Genomic DNA, 20308 nt, shown 5'->3' with positions numbered 1-20308 from the left:
AAGGCATTTTTGCCCACAGGATTGCCTCATACTGGATGTTTTTCCCTTTTCACACCATTCTTTGTAAACCCTAGAAATGGTTGTGCGTGAAAATCCCAGTAATTGAGCAGATTGTGAAATACTCAGACCGGCCCGTTTGGCACCAACAACCATGCCACGCTCAAAATTGCTTAAATCACCTTTCTTTCCCATTCTGACATTCAGTTTGGAGTTCAGGAGATTGTCTTGACCAGGACCACACCCCTAAATGCATTGAAGCAACTGCCATGTGATTGGTTGACTAGATAATTGCATTAATGAGAAATAGAACAGGTGTTCCTAATAATTCTTTAGGTGAGTGTATATTCGGAATTTTGAATATTCTATATTTTTTTTCCATTAGTAACCTCCCTTCTTGCTTGTGGGCCAACGAGAAGTCTGCAATGTCTTTGTCTGAGCTTAGCAACATCCCTAGCAACCAATAGAAAAGTTGTCTACCCCTTACTATATAAGAACCTCTCCAGCAGCCCTTGTATGCAGTATTTTGCAGATCTGAGAGAGGCAGCAGTGTTATTGCTGTGCTCTCTGCTTTCATGTGTCATTACATTAGATAGTTAGTTAGTTAGTTAGCTTTTTATATATATATATATATATATATATATATATATATATATTACAGATAGTTAGTGGGAGATAGTCAGTGTACAGTCGTGGCCAAAAGTTTTGAGAATGACAAAAATATTAGTTTTCACAAAGTTTGCTGCTAAACTGCTTTTAGATCTTTGTTTCAGTTGTTTCTGTGATGTAGTGAAATATAATTACACGCACTTCATACGTTTCAAAGGCTTTTATCGACAATTACATGACATTTATGCAAAGAGTCAGTATTTGCAGTGTTGGCCCTTCTTTTTCAGGACCTCTGCAATTCGACTGGGCATGCTCTCAATCAACTTCTGGGCCAATTCCTGACTGATAGCAACCCATTCTTTCATAATCACTACTTGGAGTTTGTCAGAATTAGTGGGTTTTTGTTTGTCCACCCGCCTCTTGAGAATTGACCACAAGTTTTCGATGGGATTAAGATCTGGGGAGTTTCCAGGCCATGGAGCCAAAATGTCAACGTTTTGGTCCTCGAGCCACTTAGTTATCACTTTTGCCTTATAAAGAATGGTGCTCCATCGTGCTGGAAAACGCATTGTTCTTCACCAAACTGTTGTTGGATTGTTGGAAGAAGTTGCTGTTGGAGGGTGTTTTGGTACCATTCTTTATTCATGTCTGGGTTTTTAGGCAAAATTGTGAGTGAGCCCACTCCCTTGGATGAGAAGCAACCCCATACATGAATGGTCTGAGGATGCTTTACTGTTGGCATGACACAGGACTAATGGTAGCGCTCACCTTTTCTTCTCCGGACAAGCCTTTTTCCAGATGCCCCAAACAATCGGAAAGAGGCTTCATCGGAGAATATGACTTTGCCCCAGTCCTCAGCAGTCCATTCACCATACTTTCTGCAGAAGATCAATCTGCCCCTGATGTTTTTTCTGTAGAGAAGTGGCTTCTTTGCTGCCCTTCTTGACACCAGGCCATCTTCCAAAAGTCTTCGCCTCACTGTGCATGCGGATGCGCTCACACCTGCCTGCTGCCATTCCTGAGCAAGCTCTGCACTGGTGGCACTCCGATCCCGCAGCTGAATCCTCTTTGGTAGACGATCCTGGCGCTTGCTGGACTTTCTTGGACGCCCCGAAGCCTTCTTAACAAGAATTGAACCTCTTTCATTGAAGTTCTTAATGATCCTATAAATTGTTGATTGAGGTGCAATCTTAGTAGCCACAATATCTTTGCCTGTGAAGCCATTTTTATGCAACGCAATGATGGCTGCACGCGTTTCTTTGCAGGTCACCATGGTTAACAATGGAAGAACAAAAATTTCAAGCATCACCCTCCTTTAACATGTCAAGTCTGCCATTTTAACCCAATCAGCCTGACATAATGATCTCCAGCCTTGTGCTCGTCCACATTCTCACCTGAGTTAACAAGACGATTACTGAAATGATCTCAGCAAGTCCTTTAATGACAGCAATGAAATGCAGTGGAAAGGTTTTTTGGGGATTAAGTTAATTTTCATGGCAAAGAAGGACTATGCAATTCATCTGATCACTCTTCATAACATTCTGGAGTATATGCAAATTGCTATTATAAAAACTTAAGCAACAACTTTTCCAATTTCCAATATTTATGTAATTCTCAAAACTTTTGTCCACAACTGTAGGTTAGATAGTGATATAGTGTAGCTGATAGGTTCTGCTGTCCATACATACATGCTACATACATAGTGCTGTATGTATGTATGTATGCTACATACATACATACATACATAGTGCTGTGATGTCCAAGTTCACAACAATACTTAGTGCACCAATCACTAATAAGTAGTCAGACCTGTTAAAATGTGAAGTTGCACGTATTGCACCAAAATATTTGCATCATTAGTGCCGATTACGCAATCGCAAATGCACTGCCTGTCCCAAAAAAAGTTGGTACTCTAATATTTTGTTGGACCGCCTTTAGCTCTGATTACGGCACGCATTCGCTGTGGCATTGTTTCGTTAAGCTTCTGCAATGTCACAAGATTTATTTCCATCCAGTGTTGCATTCATTTTCCACCAAGATCTTGCATTGATGATGGTAGAGTCTGACTGCTGCTCAAAGCCTTCTCCAGCACATCCCAAAGATTCTCAATGGAGTTAAGGTCTGGACTCTGTGGTGGCCAATCCATGTGTGAAAATGATGTCACATGCTCCCTGAACCACTCTTTCACAATTTGAGCCCGATGAATCCTGGCATTGTCATCTTGGAATATGCCCGTGTCATCAGGCAAGAAAAAATCCATTGATGGAATAACCTGGTCATTCAGTATGTTCAGGTAGTCAGCTGACCTCATTCTTGGAGTACATACTGTTGTGTAACCTAAACCTGACCAACTGCAGCAACCCCAGATCATAGCATTGCCCCCACAGGCTTGTACAGTAGGCACTAGGCATGATGGGTGCATCACTTATCTGCCTCTCTTCTTACCCTGATGCGCCCATCACTCTGGAACAGGGTAAATCTGGACTCATCAGACCACATGACCTTCTTCCATTGCTCCAGAGTCCAATATTTATGCTCCCTAGCAAATCAAAGCCTTTTTTTCTGGTTTGCCTCACTGATTAGTGGTTTTCTTACGGCTACACAGCTGTTCAGTCCCAATCCCTTGAGTTCCCTTCGCATTGTGCATGTGGAAATGCTCTTACTTTCACTATTAAACATAGGCTTGAGTTCTACTGTTGTTTTTCTTCGATTTGATTTCACCAAACGTTTAAGAGATCACGGATCACGATCATTCAGAATTTTTTTCCCGCCACATTTCTTCCTCGAATACAATGGGTCCCCACTATCCTTCCAGTTTTTAATAATGCGTTGGACAGTTCTTAACCCAATTTTAGTAGTTTCTGCACTCTCCTTAGATGTTTTCTCTGCTTGATGCATGCCAATGATTTGACCCTTCTCAAACAGACTAACATCTTTTCCACGACCACGAGATGTGTCTTTCGACATGGTTGTTTAAGAATGGAGAAGCAACTCATTGCAACGGTTGGGGTTAAATAATTGTTGCCAGCTAAAAGATAATAGCCCATGCAGTAATTATCCAATAGGAGGCTCATACCTATTTGCTTAGTTAAATCCAGGTGGCGACTTTTTTTTTTGGGACAGGCAGTGTATATTGGAGCACTCTATCTGCATACAAAGCTATTGTAATGTTCTGCTGTGCCAACCATTTTCTCCAGTCTTTTCTAGCAGCTTGAAAAATATAGCTATACTGACCCATGCCTGTATTTCGAGTGCCTTACGTGAATATTACATTGCCGATTTTTCGCGATCAAGAAAATAATCTTGAATTCTCGAATGTATCACGAATATTCTACCAAATATTTGCTAAATATCGCAAATTCGAATATTGCCCCTGCCGCTCATCACTACTCTGTAGAGCACCCGAGCATCCCAAAGTGTTCTACTCGAGCACCAGAGCACTCGAGCACTTTGGTGCTCGATCAACACTACTCCTATGTTGTCCCTAATGATAAAATCTGACTTTCTACCTAGCAATTCAATCTAAGTATATTTTCTGCACAATACTTAAACTGTCCCTGCAAGACCTTAAAATGGCTGTCTTCTTGTTTCTCTATTGCAGGTAGGACAGACACGTCATGGTCACATCAGTAGCTGAGCTCACCATGGCGTCTATGCTTCAGAGCTACCATAGAGCCTGACCACTAGCCAATATCCTTTCTACTGATTGGCTGTCAGGCTCCGCATGGGGTCATGTGATCTTCTGTCTTTATCTTCCTGCCCTGTTTACCTTGATACTGAATTTTAAAAGTCAAATGGTGCAGTTTTGCGTGATTCATCCAAGGTGAATCACAAAAGCGTTGGTTCGGTTTGGAAGGAGACACATCTTATTAGTTTAGAATTGATTCATTCTTCTCTAAAGCCAATAGTTTTGCCACATTTTCCAATATCATTTTAGTTTCCTTACTTATTCCATTACAGCTTTGAGGTTTTTTTTTTAATCCTGAGCAACTCTATTAAGATTACCTTACTTCAGATTATGTCATCATGGCATTGGTATTGGGAACGTATTGCAAATGACAGAGACAAGTCGAAATAGGCTGAAAATACTTTATTAATAACTGATCTAAACTCTACTTACCACAATTCCATTCATCAGAGCTGTCTGTACAATCGACTCTCCCATCACACCACCTATCCCCTGAGACACACTCATGATTAGCACATTCAAGCTCATCTTGCGTGCAGGATGCTAGAAAAACAACGGAAAACAATCCATATATCAAACTTGTGTGAATGCAAATAAGATTGTTAATAAATAGACTGCATCCAACACTTACAACAGTTTTTCTCCTCCAACTCGTCAATGCAATCTGGAAAGCCATCACAGATCATGGAATGTTTAATGCACATCTTGTTTCCTGGACATTGCCATAGGCCTCTCTCTGTGCAGTCTTCAGAAAATAAAAATGTTATACCATAGTAAGACTTTCAATAACAATCTATAATATATATTTCGCAACATCCACAGTGCAGGAATAAAAAGAAAGTGAACCTCTGTGTGACTGTGACTTCTTGAACAGGTAGGTAATGGGAGAGGCAGTAAGACAATGTTAAAAAATGGTTGAAAAAGAAGACTTGTGTGAGTCCTGACCTCAGATGCTGCGACACGGCCTGAAGAAGGATTTGCATGCAGGACATCTCAGAAATATTAATGAACTGAAACACATTTGCAGGGAGGAATGGTGGAAAATTCCTCTTCCAAACTGTGCAAATTGTATTTGCAGCTATGGGAAACTTTTGGTGGAGGTGAATGCGGCTAAAAGGGGAATTTCAAGTTATTAAATTCAATGGTTACTTTTTCTCCCTGCACTATGGATGATTACTCCAGTAATACAGATAAAGTTTTCAGTTAAAACATTGTATTCAGCTTAAAAAGGATCATCTCTGGAGTGCTGCCTTTATTTCTATTATTGTTTTGCTTAAAAGGGGTTGTCCAGTTTAGTGTATTTGTTTGTAAAATAGGAGATCATACAGTTTTATATGTATGTAAAATTCTGCTCCATGTCATTGTTATACCAGTGTAGTGGCACTGGCTCTTTCTCTTGTACGGTGCCCATCCCAAGTAATCCTTCCTGCAGTAAGATTAGCGTCTTCACAATTTTATTCACAATAACGGGACAGCACTTATTGAACAAATGCCACACAAGCTATTCATACTTGGGAGTAAATGCGAAGTTTCAGGCAGAACTGGGAGAAAGCCTTTATCAAGCTCAGATTGCTGAAATGATGCCATAAAGATGGTGCTGGCGTCATTGTGCATGTGAGCAGAATTAGATAAACTGTACAATGTACATATAAAACTGTATGAACTCCTATTTTACAATCAAATACATTAAACTGGGCAGTCCCTTTAAAGAAAAACAATAATAGAAACCAATAGAAAGTATGTATGGGTAAAGAATTGTTCATATTGTCCTTTAAATCATTTTTATATAAAACAAAAACAGCAACAAATATAATAATGGAAATGTAAGTTCAGTTTTTGCACCTTGCTACTATAGCCAGGCATAATTGTATTTTTATAGTACTGTTTTGCAACTTCTACATATTATATTACATGTAGTAGAATTAGATAGAAATTTATTGGATCCTTTTATGGTAACTGAGACAGAGCCAATATCTCCAATTTATACAAGATAGAACTGTATGAAAGAGCTATTCCAATATCGAGCATGCATACAGTACATGGAATAATAATAAGACCTTGAGCCGTGAGCAGCAAACATCTCTGCAGAACTTCTTGCCATGGTCAGAGTAATGTCATGATGACAATAGAAAATTACCAGCCTCTTTCCTCTTCCATATTTATAGAAATTGATAAAAATTGATTAGAAGGGGAAGCAGAAGCAAACTAAATTTGATTATCTTCCCGGGAGCAAGGTTTATAGACACATCTGAAAATATGTATCCTGTAGAGGATGAAAAGTAGCCACATGCATATATATTGTTTGCATGCTGTGTAGACATATAGCATATACAGTTGTGCTTGATAGTTTGTGAACCCTTCCGAATTTTTTGTATTTCTGCATATATTTGACCTAAAACTAGGTCTAAAGTAGATAAAAATAACAAAATCAAACAAATAACTAAAAAATATTCAACTTGGTCATTTATTTACTGAGGAAAATGATCCAATATCACATTTCTGTGAGTGGCAAACGTATGTGAACCTTTAGACAGATAATTTGAATGTGAAATTAGAGTCAGGTGATCTCAATCAATGGGATAACAATCAGGTGTGAGAGGGCAAAATGTTTTATTTAAAGAACAGGAATCTATCAAAGTTTGATATTTACAGGACCTCAGAAAAAAGGGTTGTTGATATTCATCAAGGTTGGAAACGGTTCCAAAACTCTACCAATCCACAGTCAGATTGTGTAAATATTCAGGAAATTTGAGACCATTATTAACCTTTCCAGGAGTGGTCGACCAATAAATATCACACCAAGAGCAAGGCATGTAATAGTCCATGAGGTCAGAAAGGAACCCAAGGTAACTTTTAGGCATCTAAAGGCCTTTCTCACATTAGCTAATGTTAATGTTCATGAGTCCACAATCAGAAGGACACTGAACAACAATGGTGTGCATGGCAGGATTGTAAGGAGAAAACCGCTGCTCTCCAAAAAGAACAAAGCTGCCGGTCTGCAGTTTGCTAAAGATTATCTGGACAAACCAGAGTGTTATTGGAACATTGCTTTGTGCAGGGATGAACTGGGACAATAAAGTGGCCCTGGACTTTAGCCAGACCGGCCCACTTTATTTTTCCCAAACACACTAAAAAAAAAACATAAGTAAAAACATTCCACTGTAAGTATAAACAGTTTTTTTATTTTTACTCTGAATTTAGAAAAAAAAATCCCCCTCCATAATGGTGCCATCCACAGATCCCCCCCATAAGTGTCATCCACAGACCCCCCCCATAAGTGTCATCCACAGACCCCCCCCCATAACAGTGCCATCCACGGATCCCCCTCCCTATAACAGTGCCGTCATCCATAGATCCCCCTCCCCGCCACTCACAGTAGTATACATTAATAAATCGGTATCCTGCAGGCTGCAGACAGTAACTTTAATTTTAACACAGCGCTCATCTCTTTACTACCTTACATTCAGCTCCCTCCAGCCTCCAGTAACAAGTGCGGGCGGCAGCGCTCACTCACTGACGTCACGCGCCTGCGCCGCCTAGTGGGAGGAGCAGGCGTGTGACGTCAGTGAGTGAGCGCCGCCCCCACACTGCCTGCTGTTACTGGAGCTGAGTCAGTGTAAGATAGTAAAGAGATGAGCGCTGATTTTAAAGTTAACACACTGACAGCAAAAAAATTAAAATGGCTCGGGACCGGCCGGGCCCCCCCGGGGTCCGGGCCCCTTACTGGGGTATCGGCTTTACCCCCCTGATGGCGGCCCTGGATGGCCCATAATTCGATCGGCCCACCGGGATTCTCCCGGTACTCCCGATGGCCAGTCCATCGCTGGCTTTGTGGACAAATGAATCAAAACTAGAACTTTTTTGTATAAATGAGAAATGTTTTATTTGGAGAAATCCACACACTGCATTACAGCATAAAACTTCATCCCATCTGTGAAATACGGTGGTGATAGTATGGATTGGGCATGTTTTTCTGCATCTGGGCCACAATGGCTTGCCATCATTGATAGAACAATAAATTTTGACTTATACCAAGAAATGCTGTGACATGCCAGAAAAGAGCACCTGGTGGGGGAAGGCAGTTTCCACAGTGCTACATGTGCTATTCTCCTCCTCCAATTTTCACTTAACATACTGTATGACAACATGACCAAGGTCCAGGAGGACCAGAACTTTGAGCAAAACCCATCACATGTAGTTATTCCCTTTATCACTTGTGGAACAGTAAGTAGAAATTCACTTTTGGCATAGATTGTTACAGTGTAGAATTTGTTTAGTGTTCTGCATAAGATTGTACAGATATTAGATTAGATATTGCTAAGATATTACCTTACATTATTTTACACAAATATGAGGCACTCTTAGCTAGCAGAAAGGTTTTGGCTCTAAGGAACAAGACAGAGTGACAGCAGTATGGAATTAACCAGAAATAAGTGTTCATGTCAAGGATAATCTCAGAATCATGTTGGACATTCTTAAGTAGAAACAGTCACGAAATCCTCTCTGATGCCAAGACAACTGAAGCATATCTGTAACTTACCGCAATTTGCTTCATCACTGTCATCTTCACAGTCTGCTTCTCCATCACACCTTCTGGAGGCCAAGATACAACGACCAGATAGACACTTGAAGTGGCTGGGCGAGCATTCTGAGCAGAAAATGACATGCAAGTCTTGTCAGCCATACCAGATCACATCACCAGAATAATTATACTCTATACCCCAAATATGATAGTCATACCGCACCATAAAAAATAAAAACTAATGAAACAAACTAGTGTATTTACAATACAGAGAAACAATAGAAAAAAAAATTGATATATGTCATGTAGTGTTGAGCAAATCAAGCTTCGGATCATAGATCTGAAGTCGATTTGTTCAAACACTTCTTTTTAATGCTGTCTGAGACCTGTCTCCGTACAGCATTAAAATGTATTGCCTTTGTTTCAGCCAAAGTCATGCGAGACTTCGGTGAATTAATTTGGTAATAACTTCTGCATCTTTAAAAACATTTTAAAATAGCAATCCGAAGTCAGGTTTGGTACCGAGGGACCAGCTGGTACAGAACACAACTTTAGATTCCGAATTTTAAATGTTTTTAAAAATGCAGAAATGAATACTGAATTAATTCACCGAAGTCTTGCGCGACTTCGGGTGAAACTAATTTTGCCTCCATGGAGGTAATACATTTTAGCATTGTACGGAGACAGGTCTCTGTACAGCATTAAAACAAAGTGATTGAACTCCATTCACTCAAGCCTAATGTCATGCATAGATCACATTTGTTAGTCCTATTAAAACAGTTTTCCAGTAGAAAAAAAAAAAACATTGGTGGCTGCACCAATCCACTGCCGCTCCTGTCCCACTGCTGCCCAGATCCCTGCTGATATCTACTTCCTAATCCAGTCTTGGAACAAAGCAAATGCCCACTCGGCCAATCACTATGCACTAGCAGCCACAAACCAGCAGAGACCTTGGCAGTATAAGGACAGGAGATACAGGAGAGCAGTAAACATCTAAGCCATTTCCACTAATATTTTCCCACTGGAAAATTACTTTAATGGAGCAAGAACAGGGTCACTGCAAAGGGTAAACTGATGTAATGTGATATTGTTAAGTGAAATGTTGTGATTTATTGTATTTGTGTACCTAATGGCATGGTATGGATAAGTAAGGTTTTCTAGGGAGATAGACCCTGGGTCCACCCCCAGAGGATTTTGTTGTTAGCAGAGGAAGAGGACGGATATGTGCGAAAGCTCTGCAGACAAATTCCAGAGAAACATAATCTCTAAAACTTCTAAAGCTAAAGAACAATAGCTACTCTATAGAGAGAGCAAGAAGGAAGTTAGAGGGACCCGAATCTACGATGCCATGTAGTGAAGTCAGACAGCAAGGTATCATGCACGTTTATAGCTGCTATGAGCAGGAATATTGCCAGTGCACCTTTCTACACTTCGAGATGGTCTGGCCAGTTGTATCTTACATCTGCACCCCTCAGTCAAGGAATTTTCAGAATAATTTACCAAGAACCTTATTGCCAGCCTAAGGTTCTGTTGAGAGACTCAGAAAGACAGGGAGAAGGAGTACTACAACCACAAATTATTGCTGCTGTCTATACACTGTTATAACTTATTTATTTATACCAACTGGCTTGGTTATTGACCCCACCATAAAATGGCCAATTAACCCACAGTCCTGCTTTGTACTCTGCCAAACACCAAACATCAACTATCACCAGGCAGGAGCCCCAATACCAGGGTGTGCCCTGAGGAAAGAAAGTACACCCTCCAGTCACTGCACTGAGAGCCAGAGAGGATATTGCTACTGAAGATGGCTGAGTATTACTACCACCATCTAGGCCACATTCAACACTCTCATCCTCATTCTGCACCTCCCCACCGGGTACAAGGATATTACAAAATTCTGACATTAGACATGCCATGATTAATGGGTAATAATACAATACAACTTTAATTTAACTGGTTGCTTAATTATCTTTTTACAACAGATAGTACAGTACAGCACAGCACACGGAGTATGAATCATGAGACACGGTACTGTAGATGGGCAATAATGGTCGTTTTTTTAATGTTTCAGTACCTCAACATTTTCAAAATCTCTGTTTCAGTTAACTTATAGCTTCATTGGATCCTTCATCCTACAAAATCCCTTTTGAGCTAAACAAAGATTGCCTTGATTTGCAGCATTACATTGTAGCAAGTCCATCAGCTGTGTGAGCAGGACTACTGTAGGCCAGAGCAGTCTCATCCATTTACTGATAGCAAGCAGAGATGAAGAATTTGAACATAAAGGCCCAGGTTTATGAATCATATAGATACAGTAGCTTCAAAACAATGAAAGAAATGGCTGCAGCTCTCACCTCTGACTTTAATCCACCGAGCACGGAAAAAAGGCCAGAACTGGGCCTAATAGAATATCCAATAGAAAGAGAGAATCCAGCTTCTTGTGGAGTAAAAAATAGTTCTTTATTGGCTCATCGTATAAAATCCACCAAAATCACAGGAAAAAGGTGTACAGTAACATGTTTTGGGCTACAGAATCCAGCCCTTCATCAAGACATCTTGATGAAGGGCTGGATTCTGTAGCCCGAAACATGTTACTGTACACCTTTTTCCTGTGATTTTGGTGGATTTTATACGATGAGCCAATAAAGAACTATTTTTTACTCCACAAGAAGCTAGATACAGTAGCTTAAATGTGAAGCATGAAGAGACAGGGTTGCTTATCTTTGGCTTACTTTGAGACACAATTCTACACGAGAATTGAGCCAAATGTTGCATCTTAAGTAGAAATAAGCGAATCGAAGCTAACAAAGTGTAATTTGTTCCGAATTTCAGGAAAAATTCCAAATTTCCTCGCGAATCAAATTTTTTCCTAAAATGGCTGCTGCACATGTGAGGACATGGAGAAAGGTACTCTGGGAAGGCGGGGTCCCCCATAATGCCATGCATACAGCCAATCAGCAGCCAGTCAGCCCTGTGATGTCACAGCCCTATCAAAAGCAGCAGCCATCTTAGATTCTGCCATTTACCAGTGTACTTAGTGCAGGGAGGCAGGCGCTAGGGACAGTGATAGGAAAAAACTTGATTGTGGTGAAAAAATGATTTATAAGTGCAGGAAAAGGATAGGGAGGAATTGTTCCACAGCATTTATGTAGAACAGGGTTCAGTAGGGGAGGTTACAGACTGGGTAATAGGAACAATCCTATTACACCTTGGTGCACTGACTGGGGATCCAAATTGCCATTATACAGCTCTGTAATTCCAGCAAACTATTCTTGTTATTGGGGTGCAAGTGCTGTTTGATACAGCCAATAATCGGGGTTATTACAAGTAAATATTTCTACAGTAAGTCTTATTTGCACTTGCGCGGTGCAGTTACATGTTGTAAATCCCTTTTTGCTGTGTATTAGTGGCAAAAGAAAAATATATGTGCCGTTCAGAGTTGCACTTATCTGTTGAAAAGCCTTTTGTGTTATGTAAAAGTTGAAAAAATTAGGGCCTACTTGCCGTTCAGCGGTGCAGTGATATATTCTAAAGCCCTGTTTGCCATGTGGCGAAATGAAAATATATTCGCCGTTCAGCATTGCACTTATATGTTGAAAAGCCTTGTGTAGTGGAAAAGTGGAAAAAAATGAGGACCTAATTGCCGTTCAGTGGTGCAATGATATATTCTAAAGCCGTGTCTGCCGTGTATTAGTGGCAAAATAAAAATATATTCGCTGTTCAGCGTTGCAATTAAATGTAAAAAGCCTTTTGTGTTGTGTAAAAGTTGCAAAAATGAGGGCCTAATTGACGTTCAGCGGTGCAGTGATATATTCTAAAGCCCTGTTTGCCGTGTATTAGTGGAAAAATAAAAATATATGCGCTGTTCAGCATTGCACTTATATGTTGAAAAGCCTTTTGTGTAGTGTAAAAGTGGAAAAAAATTAAGGCCTAATTGCCGTTCAGTGGCGCAGTTATATATTCTAAAGCCCTGTCTGCCATGTATTAGTGGCAAAATAAAAATATATTCGCCGTTCAGCGTTGCACTTGTAAAATTGATGGGTGATTGAACACCTCCTTTTTCTATATGGGCCGAATTGCGTAATGGTGAATTTTTTTTATGTGAAACAGGCTTTATTTGGTAAAATTGATGGGTGATTGTACACATCCTTTTGCTATATGGGCCGAATTACGTAGTGGTGAGTGACATTTTTATGTGAAGCAGGCTTTTTTTTGTAAAATTGATAGGTGATTGTACACCTCCTCTTGCTATATGGGCCGAATTACGTAGTGGTGAAATTTTTTATGTGAAACAGGCTTTTTTGTGGAAAATTGATGGGTGATTGTACACCCCCTTTTGCTATATGGGCCGAATTATGCAGTGGTGAAATTTTTTATTTCAAAGCAAACTCCTCTGCTCTGTATCTCTTGTGAAGTCAATGTATCCAACTATGCCCCTCTCGTGATTTATAGCAAATACATTATTTTAATGGAGAGATCCAAGAATTATGTTGGAGGCATGTAGTGTATGCAAACCATGTGTGACACTTCTTATCACTCACACTCTGTTCTGCACCTGGTTTGCCTGGGCGAACTGAGTCACCCAGAGGAAGAACTGCTTCGGGTCCTTCATCAAGAAATCGAATCCTGGCTTTCTCTGCGACAACTCAAAATCGGAACCATGGTGACCGACAACGGGAAGAACATGGTGTCAGCGCTGTGTCAAGGAAGGCTGAGACATGCGCCCTGCATTGCACACGTGTTCAATATGGTTGTCAAGCGGTTCCTGAAGTCTTCCACCCATGTGCAAGACATCCTAAAAATGGCCAGGAAACTTTAGATGCACTTCAGCCAACATAGGCTGATATGCGATGTTTCCACCTGTTGGAATTCCACCCTCTGTATGTTGGACCGACTATACGAATAGAGAAAGGCCATAAAAGATTTCTTGATGATCCAAGTGGACAGGAGTAGTCCCCTGTGTAACTTCGATGTTAGCCAGTAGCAGCTCATGCGTGACACCTGCCGTTTGCTCAGGTCCTTTGAGGAGGAACATTGTTTGTCAGTCGCCAGGACTACGGGAACAATGTCATTCCACTGCTTCATGTCCTGGAACAGATGATGGTAAATCTGGCTGGTCAGGGGACTGGAGACGTGGCGCCTACATCTCTTGGCCACAAGAGCCCTGTGGGGGCTGAACTGAAGGAGGAGGAGGAAATTGGAGCACAAGCAATGCCTGATGCATCAGACTAGATCATCCATGGTGCCACATCAACACTTTGACAAAAGAGACCGGTTTCTTCTGGCTACCTGCCTCAGCTACTATTCTGATGCCGCCAGATGCCACACATCTGATGAAAAGTCCTCCGTCTTTCACCCACCATCTTTAGCTGGTATGTGTGTTACTGCAAGGCACAGTGTTCTACACCACTATAAAGGCTCTCTGCAGCTAGGAAATAGCCCTTTTTTAACGAAATTCACCACGAATATAATCGTGTCAAAATAAATTTTTCCCCCAAAAATTGGCGAACTGGCGAATCAAATTTTTTTTCATTTGCTTATCTCTAATCCTAAGCAGTGCCCAATTCCATTGGCACTCTACCCAATTCTAGTTAGGCCTTACCCCCTTTTCAAGTGAAATACTGTAGATAAAGGTGTAGAGACCCTAGTTGTGTCATATTACATTGAAATTGCTCCAATTTGCGGCACTTTTTAGACAGATTCTAGACGCAGACATATTGGGGAACATATATCAAGACTGGCGCATCCATACACCAGTCTTGAGCTCTCTGCACTGTCATGAGATGCGCCTAATTTTTTAAGAGGTGGATGCCTCTTAACAAATCAGGCTCATCTATGCCCTTCCATGCGCCAAAAACTGAAGTCTATGCCAGCTAGGCTTTTTTTTTTATTACACAGGGGTGTCACAACAACTCATGGGGCCCCATAGCATGACTTGGGGACCCACCTCGCATTGACCCCCTCCAGTAGCAAGTTCAGAATATTGACTAGCTTACAATTATGTTGGTTTTCCTAATAAACAAATACACAATAATCACAGCACAGAAATAATACAAAAAGTAATGTATTCTTCAATTGTCAATATATATCATTAACTGCATGTATGTCTGAGTGGAGATGGGCCCCCTTAGATATTGGTCCCCATAGCAGCTGCTATGCTTGCTACCCCAGTAGTTACACCCATGTGCACTTTCAAACCCATTGAATTCTACTCATTTTGGACTTTCCTTCTTTTATTTATACCATCATTGATCATCCATACTCCATTTAGCTAAAGGCTCATGGGCCCTGGTGCAGGAGTTCAGCTTGGGCCCCCCACCACCACCTTCTCTCAGTGCTTTATGGCAAGGGGCAGGTGTGCACCTAGCATTTCTGGTGCCTGAGGCAAAAATTGAAACATCCCCCCCATGCCAAATTATCAACCTAACCCATTCCCTCCAGTCCTACTGTTAAAGGGGTTGTCATCTTTTTACTACTGATGACCTATCCTAAAGATAGGTCATTAATATCAGACCGGCATGGGTGCCGGGAGATCAGCTGTTTGAAAAGAGGGCAGTACTGATATGAGAGCTACTTTCTCTGCTCTGTTCACCTGCTCACGGCAGCAATAGCAATAGTGAGCAGGAAAACAGAGAAAGCAGCGCTCGTATGAAAAATAAAGTGGACAACCCCTTTAAAGACATACAGATGTAGTAGAGTAAACACACATGCTTTATGAGATGTGTTATCTAAACTACAGGGAGTGCAGAATTATTAGGCAAGTTGTATTTTTGAGGATTAATTTTATTATTGAACAACAACCATGTTCTCAATGAACCCAAAAAACTCATTAATATCAAAGCTGAATATTTTTGGAAGTAGTTTTTAGTTTGTTTTTAGTTTTAGCTATTTTAGGGGGATATCTGTGTGTGCAGGTGACTATTACTGTGCATAATTATTAGGCAACTTAACAAAAAACAAATATATACCCATTTAAATTATTTATTTTTACCAGTGAAACCAATATAACATCTCAACATTCACAAATATACATTTCTGACATTCAAAAACAAAACAAAAACAAATCAGTGACCAATATAGCCACCTTTCTTTGCAAGGACACTCAAAAGCCTGCCATCCATGGATTCTGTCAGTGTTTTGATCTGTTCACCATCAACATTGCGTGCAGCAGCAACCACAGCCTCCCAGACACTGTTCAGAGAGGTGTACTGTTTTCCCTCCTTGTAAATCTCACATTTGATGATGGACCACAGGTTCTCAATGGGGTTCAGATCAGGTGAACAAGGAGGCCATGTCATTAGATTTTCTTCTTTTATACCCTTTCTTGCCAGCCACGCTGTGGAGTACTTGGACGCGTGTGATGGAGGATTGTCCTGCATGAAAATCATGTTTTTCTTGAAGGATGCAGACTTCTTCCTGTACCACTGCTTGAAGAAGGTGTCTTCCAGATACTGGCAGTAGGACTGGGAGTTGAGCTTGACTCCATCCTCAACCCGAAAAAGCCCCACAAGCTCATCTTTGATGATACCAGCCCAAACCAGTACTCCACATCCACCTTGCTGGCGTCTGAGTCGGACTGGAGTTCTCTGCCCTTTACCAATCCAGCCACGGGCCCATCCATCTGGCCCATCAAGACTCACTCTCATTTTATCAGTCCATAAAACCTTAGAAAAATCAGTCTTGAGATATTTCTTGGCCCAGTCTTGACGTTTCAGCTTGTGTGTCTTGTTCAGTGGTGGTCGTCTTTCAGCCTTTCTTACCTTGGCCATGTCTCTGAGTATTGCACACCTTGTGCTTTTGGGCACTCCAGTGATGTTGCAGCTCTGAAATATGGCCAAACTGGTGGCAAGTGGCATCTTGGCAGCTGCACGCTTGACTTTTTTCAGTTCATGGGCAGTTATTTTGCGCCTTGGTTTTTCCACACGCTTCTTGCGACCCTGTTGACTATTTTGAATGAAACGCTTGATTGTTCGATGATCACGATTCAGAAGCTTTGCAATTTTAAGAGTGCTGCATCCCTCTGCAAGATATCTCACTATTTTTGACTTTTCTGAGCCTGTCAAGTCCTTCTTTTGACCCATTTTGCCAAAGGAAAGGAAGTTGCCTAATAATTATGCACACCCAATATAGGGTGTTGATGTCATTAGACCACACCCCTTCTCATTACAGAGATGCACATCACCTAATATGCTTAATTGGTAGTAGGCTTTCGAGCCTATACAGCTTGGAGTAAGACAACATGCATAAAGAGGATGATGTGGTCAAAATACTCATTTGCCTAATAATTCTGCACGCAGTGTAAATGCGTTAAGCAAACACCTTCAATTGCTTTTCAATGGCTTTTGTTTAAAGATAACACAATGAGTTAAGAAATTGGAGTTAAGAGTTTGTGTGTTAGCCCTGCTACATCTGTACATGGAAAACATTACATACAGCGCTACAGAACATACAGGGTAATACAGCCCCGCATATGTACCTCTTCCATCCAGTGATGTCTCCTCTGATGTAGATATTCTCTTTCCTCATCTTCTCCTTCAGACCAGATTGCCATGGTGACTTCTTTCAGCTGCGTCTCGTCTCTGCAAAGTTTAACAGACATCGTACTTTTCTACTTTTCCATCATCCTCCACACCTTTTCAACACCCCATTCTGCCCCCCCCCAATCTCCAATACTATACTGTAGAAACAGTCCCCCTGAAAATACTGGTACCACACAGATAGTGTGCCAGTACAAAAAAATAACCCCTTACCTTTCAGATGAGACCCCCATATCAAACCCCAGATGAGACCCTCCTATCTGAGACCAGACCGCCCTTTAGATCTCTGTCAGATCCCATATCAGACCCCCATTAGACATCAATGCCAGCCCCAGCCCCAATATCATACCTCATATAAGACCCATATTAGACCTCCAGACCCCCATATAAGACCCTCATTATACCTCCAGACCCCCATTAGACCTCAGACCAGACATCCAGACCCCTATTTGACCTCCAAACTCCCATATCTGACCCCTATTAGACCTCTAGACCCCAATCAGACCCCCACTAGACTTCCTGACACCCATTCAGACCCTCATTAGACCTCCACACCCCCAATCAGACCCCCATTAGACCTCCAGACCCCCAAAAGGACCCCCATTAGACCTCTAGACCCGCAATCAGACCCCATTAGACCTCCAGACCCCTATTAGACTTCTCTAGACCCCCAGACAGACCCTTCAGAACCCCAATCAGACCCTTCAGACCCCAAATTAGACCCCCAATCAGACCCTTTAGACCCCCAATCAGACACTTTAGACCCCCCAATCAGACCTTTCAGATCCCCAATCAGACCCTTTAGGCTCCTAATAAGACCATTCAGACCATTAATCAGACTCTTCAGACCCCTAATCAGACCCCCAATCAGACCCTTGAGACCCTCAATCAGACCCTTTAGTCCCGCACGCAGATCCTTCAGACCCCCAATCAGACCCTTCAGGCCCCTAGTCAGACCCTTCAGACCCCTAATCAGACCCCCAATCAGACTCCTCAGACCCCCAATCAGACCCTTCAGACCCCCATATCAGACCTCAGATCAGACTATAAAATAAATAAACAAACTTACCTCTCCTGCTGTGCCGCTCCTCTCCTAGGCTCTTATCTTTTCTCAGGTCCTGCGCTGCAGTCACCTGACCTCCTGTAGCTTCAGGTCAGAGTGCGCTATGTATGTCCTGACGCTGCAGGCAGCCAGGACACAGCAGCACCGGCCCCAGGAAGTGGGAGGAGGGGGTAAGTACTGTACAGCGCACACAGCGCTTCTCTCCCCCTCATCCTGCAGACTAGTGAGAGCTTTCGTTATGGAAGCGCTCATTAGTATTCCATTTAAAAGATGCAGTGCATCTTATAAAGGGAAATATACAGCACCTCTGGGCCCCCCTGGTTTAGGGGCCCGGTCGCAACTGCGACAGGTGTGACCCCTATAGTTACGCCAGTGCCTGGAAGTGCAATTTTACTTTAATATCACGTTCAATTGGAAGCTCTGGAAGATCCTCAGAAAGTGTAAAGACACACAAGGAGCGTCTGATTATAAAAAATAAGACATTACTCCATATTGTAATGTATTGCAAGCTAATTGGTTTAACGAATGTAAACAGTAACACGATAAGTGCAGTTTATCAAGGAGATAAAAATGTTTTGAATGATAAATTGTAATAGATCTTACCTTCCACATACTGGTCAGGCATCAGACATGTCTGGTTATCAGACTTTTCATCAGGAAACTGACTACATTCAGTGTCTTCAGGCCACTGTAACCCCACAATCCCTAATACAGACTCACAGCGCTCCTTGGAATGTTCACAGAGAGATCTGGAATTAGATAGAGGACAATCTAAATACCAATATAGAGAGAAGCCATTACATTTAATTAAAGGCGTTGGCCACTTTCTAGTTACTGTTGACCAGTGTGTTTGTAAGAGGTGCATATGGTACTTATTAATATAGCCGTTGTTCAAATTCATGTGGCATTTTCTTTATTTCATAAGATATTCCCTCTTGTTTTTCAAGTCTTTTGTGCTGTCCCCAAAGAAATCATGTCCATAAGATGGCTGCTGATGGATGGTCATGTGACCAGGCAAATCACCCCCATATAATGTCTCCTCCATTCAAATATACTACACCTGCCATCTGCAGTTCACTGTTGGGAATTTAGTGCAGGCGCAGTGTATTTGATTGGAGGAGGCTGAGTCATATGCCTGGTCACATGACACTCCATCAGCAGCCATCTTTTGGTCCGGATGTCTATGTGGACACCACAAAAGATCCTCCTAACAAAGGCTATGTTAGTAAGTGCTATATGGCCATCTTACCTACACATTGGTCACAAGTAGCCAGAAAGTGGCCAGCCCCCTTTAAGATGACCTCTCCAAAATCAAATAAAGAATCATTCTATTTGACAAGGAAGCTCACAATGTCTAGCGCCAGGAGATATTGCTTGAAAGCCTTGCAACTAAGCAAAGTATTAAAGGGGTTGTCCAATGAAGACAACTACACCGGAATCAGTGTGCTTAGAATTTACCACAGTTGAAAACAATTTAACATAATGTGACTTGCACTGCAATGAAGGAATGCATTCTGGACACGACGCTTAGATAAGTTACCTGCAAGGGGGTATCCGTTGGTTTGTCTCAAGTTCACACTTTGGTACCAGAATAGTGCAAGCAAAGTACATGAGATATTTGTAACAATTGGTCTGAACAAGGGCTGGGAATAAAGAGGACTCCCAGCTTATGGAGGCTTCTTTCTGCGTTCTGTGGCCAAGATAATTTGGGAAATGTGTATAATTATATGGTAAATTCATACAAAGTTCAAGGGTTATCGGCTCACACTGACCTGAAAGTAAAAAAAAAAAAAAGCAATTACAGCTAATTTCAGTTAATATTTGCAACAGGGTAGACAAATTTCACTTATTTTAGTTCTCTTTTCACAGATGTAGCAAATATTATAGTA

General features: G+C 41.5%; 1 protein-coding gene across 1 annotated transcript in view; it reads right to left on the bottom strand.

Moving 5' to 3' along the window:
- Nucleotides 1-20308, bottom strand: part of CORIN (corin, serine peptidase) — a 498512-nt gene that overhangs the window by 88850 nt on the left and 389354 nt on the right. Inside the window, exons 11-15 of the mRNA XM_040418907.1 lie at nucleotides 19960-20191; nucleotides 19023-19168; nucleotides 8835-8942; nucleotides 4926-5039; nucleotides 4727-4837 (exon numbers count right to left, since the gene is read on the bottom strand). Of these exons, the coding sequence (XP_040274841.1) occupies nucleotides 4727-4837; nucleotides 4926-5039; nucleotides 8835-8942; nucleotides 19023-19168; nucleotides 19960-20191 (711 nt within the window). The remainder of the gene's footprint in view (nucleotides 1-4726; nucleotides 4838-4925; nucleotides 5040-8834; nucleotides 8943-19022; nucleotides 19169-19959; nucleotides 20192-20308) is intronic.

The sequence above is a fragment of the Bufo bufo genome, chromosome 2 (genome assembly GCF_905171765.1).
Source record: "Bufo bufo chromosome 2, aBufBuf1.1, whole genome shotgun sequence".
In the NCBI taxonomy this organism is placed as follows: domain Eukaryota; kingdom Metazoa; phylum Chordata; class Amphibia; order Anura; family Bufonidae; genus Bufo; species Bufo bufo.
Note: the sequence above shows the minus strand (reverse complement) of the source record. Positions and strands in the feature narration are given on the sequence as shown.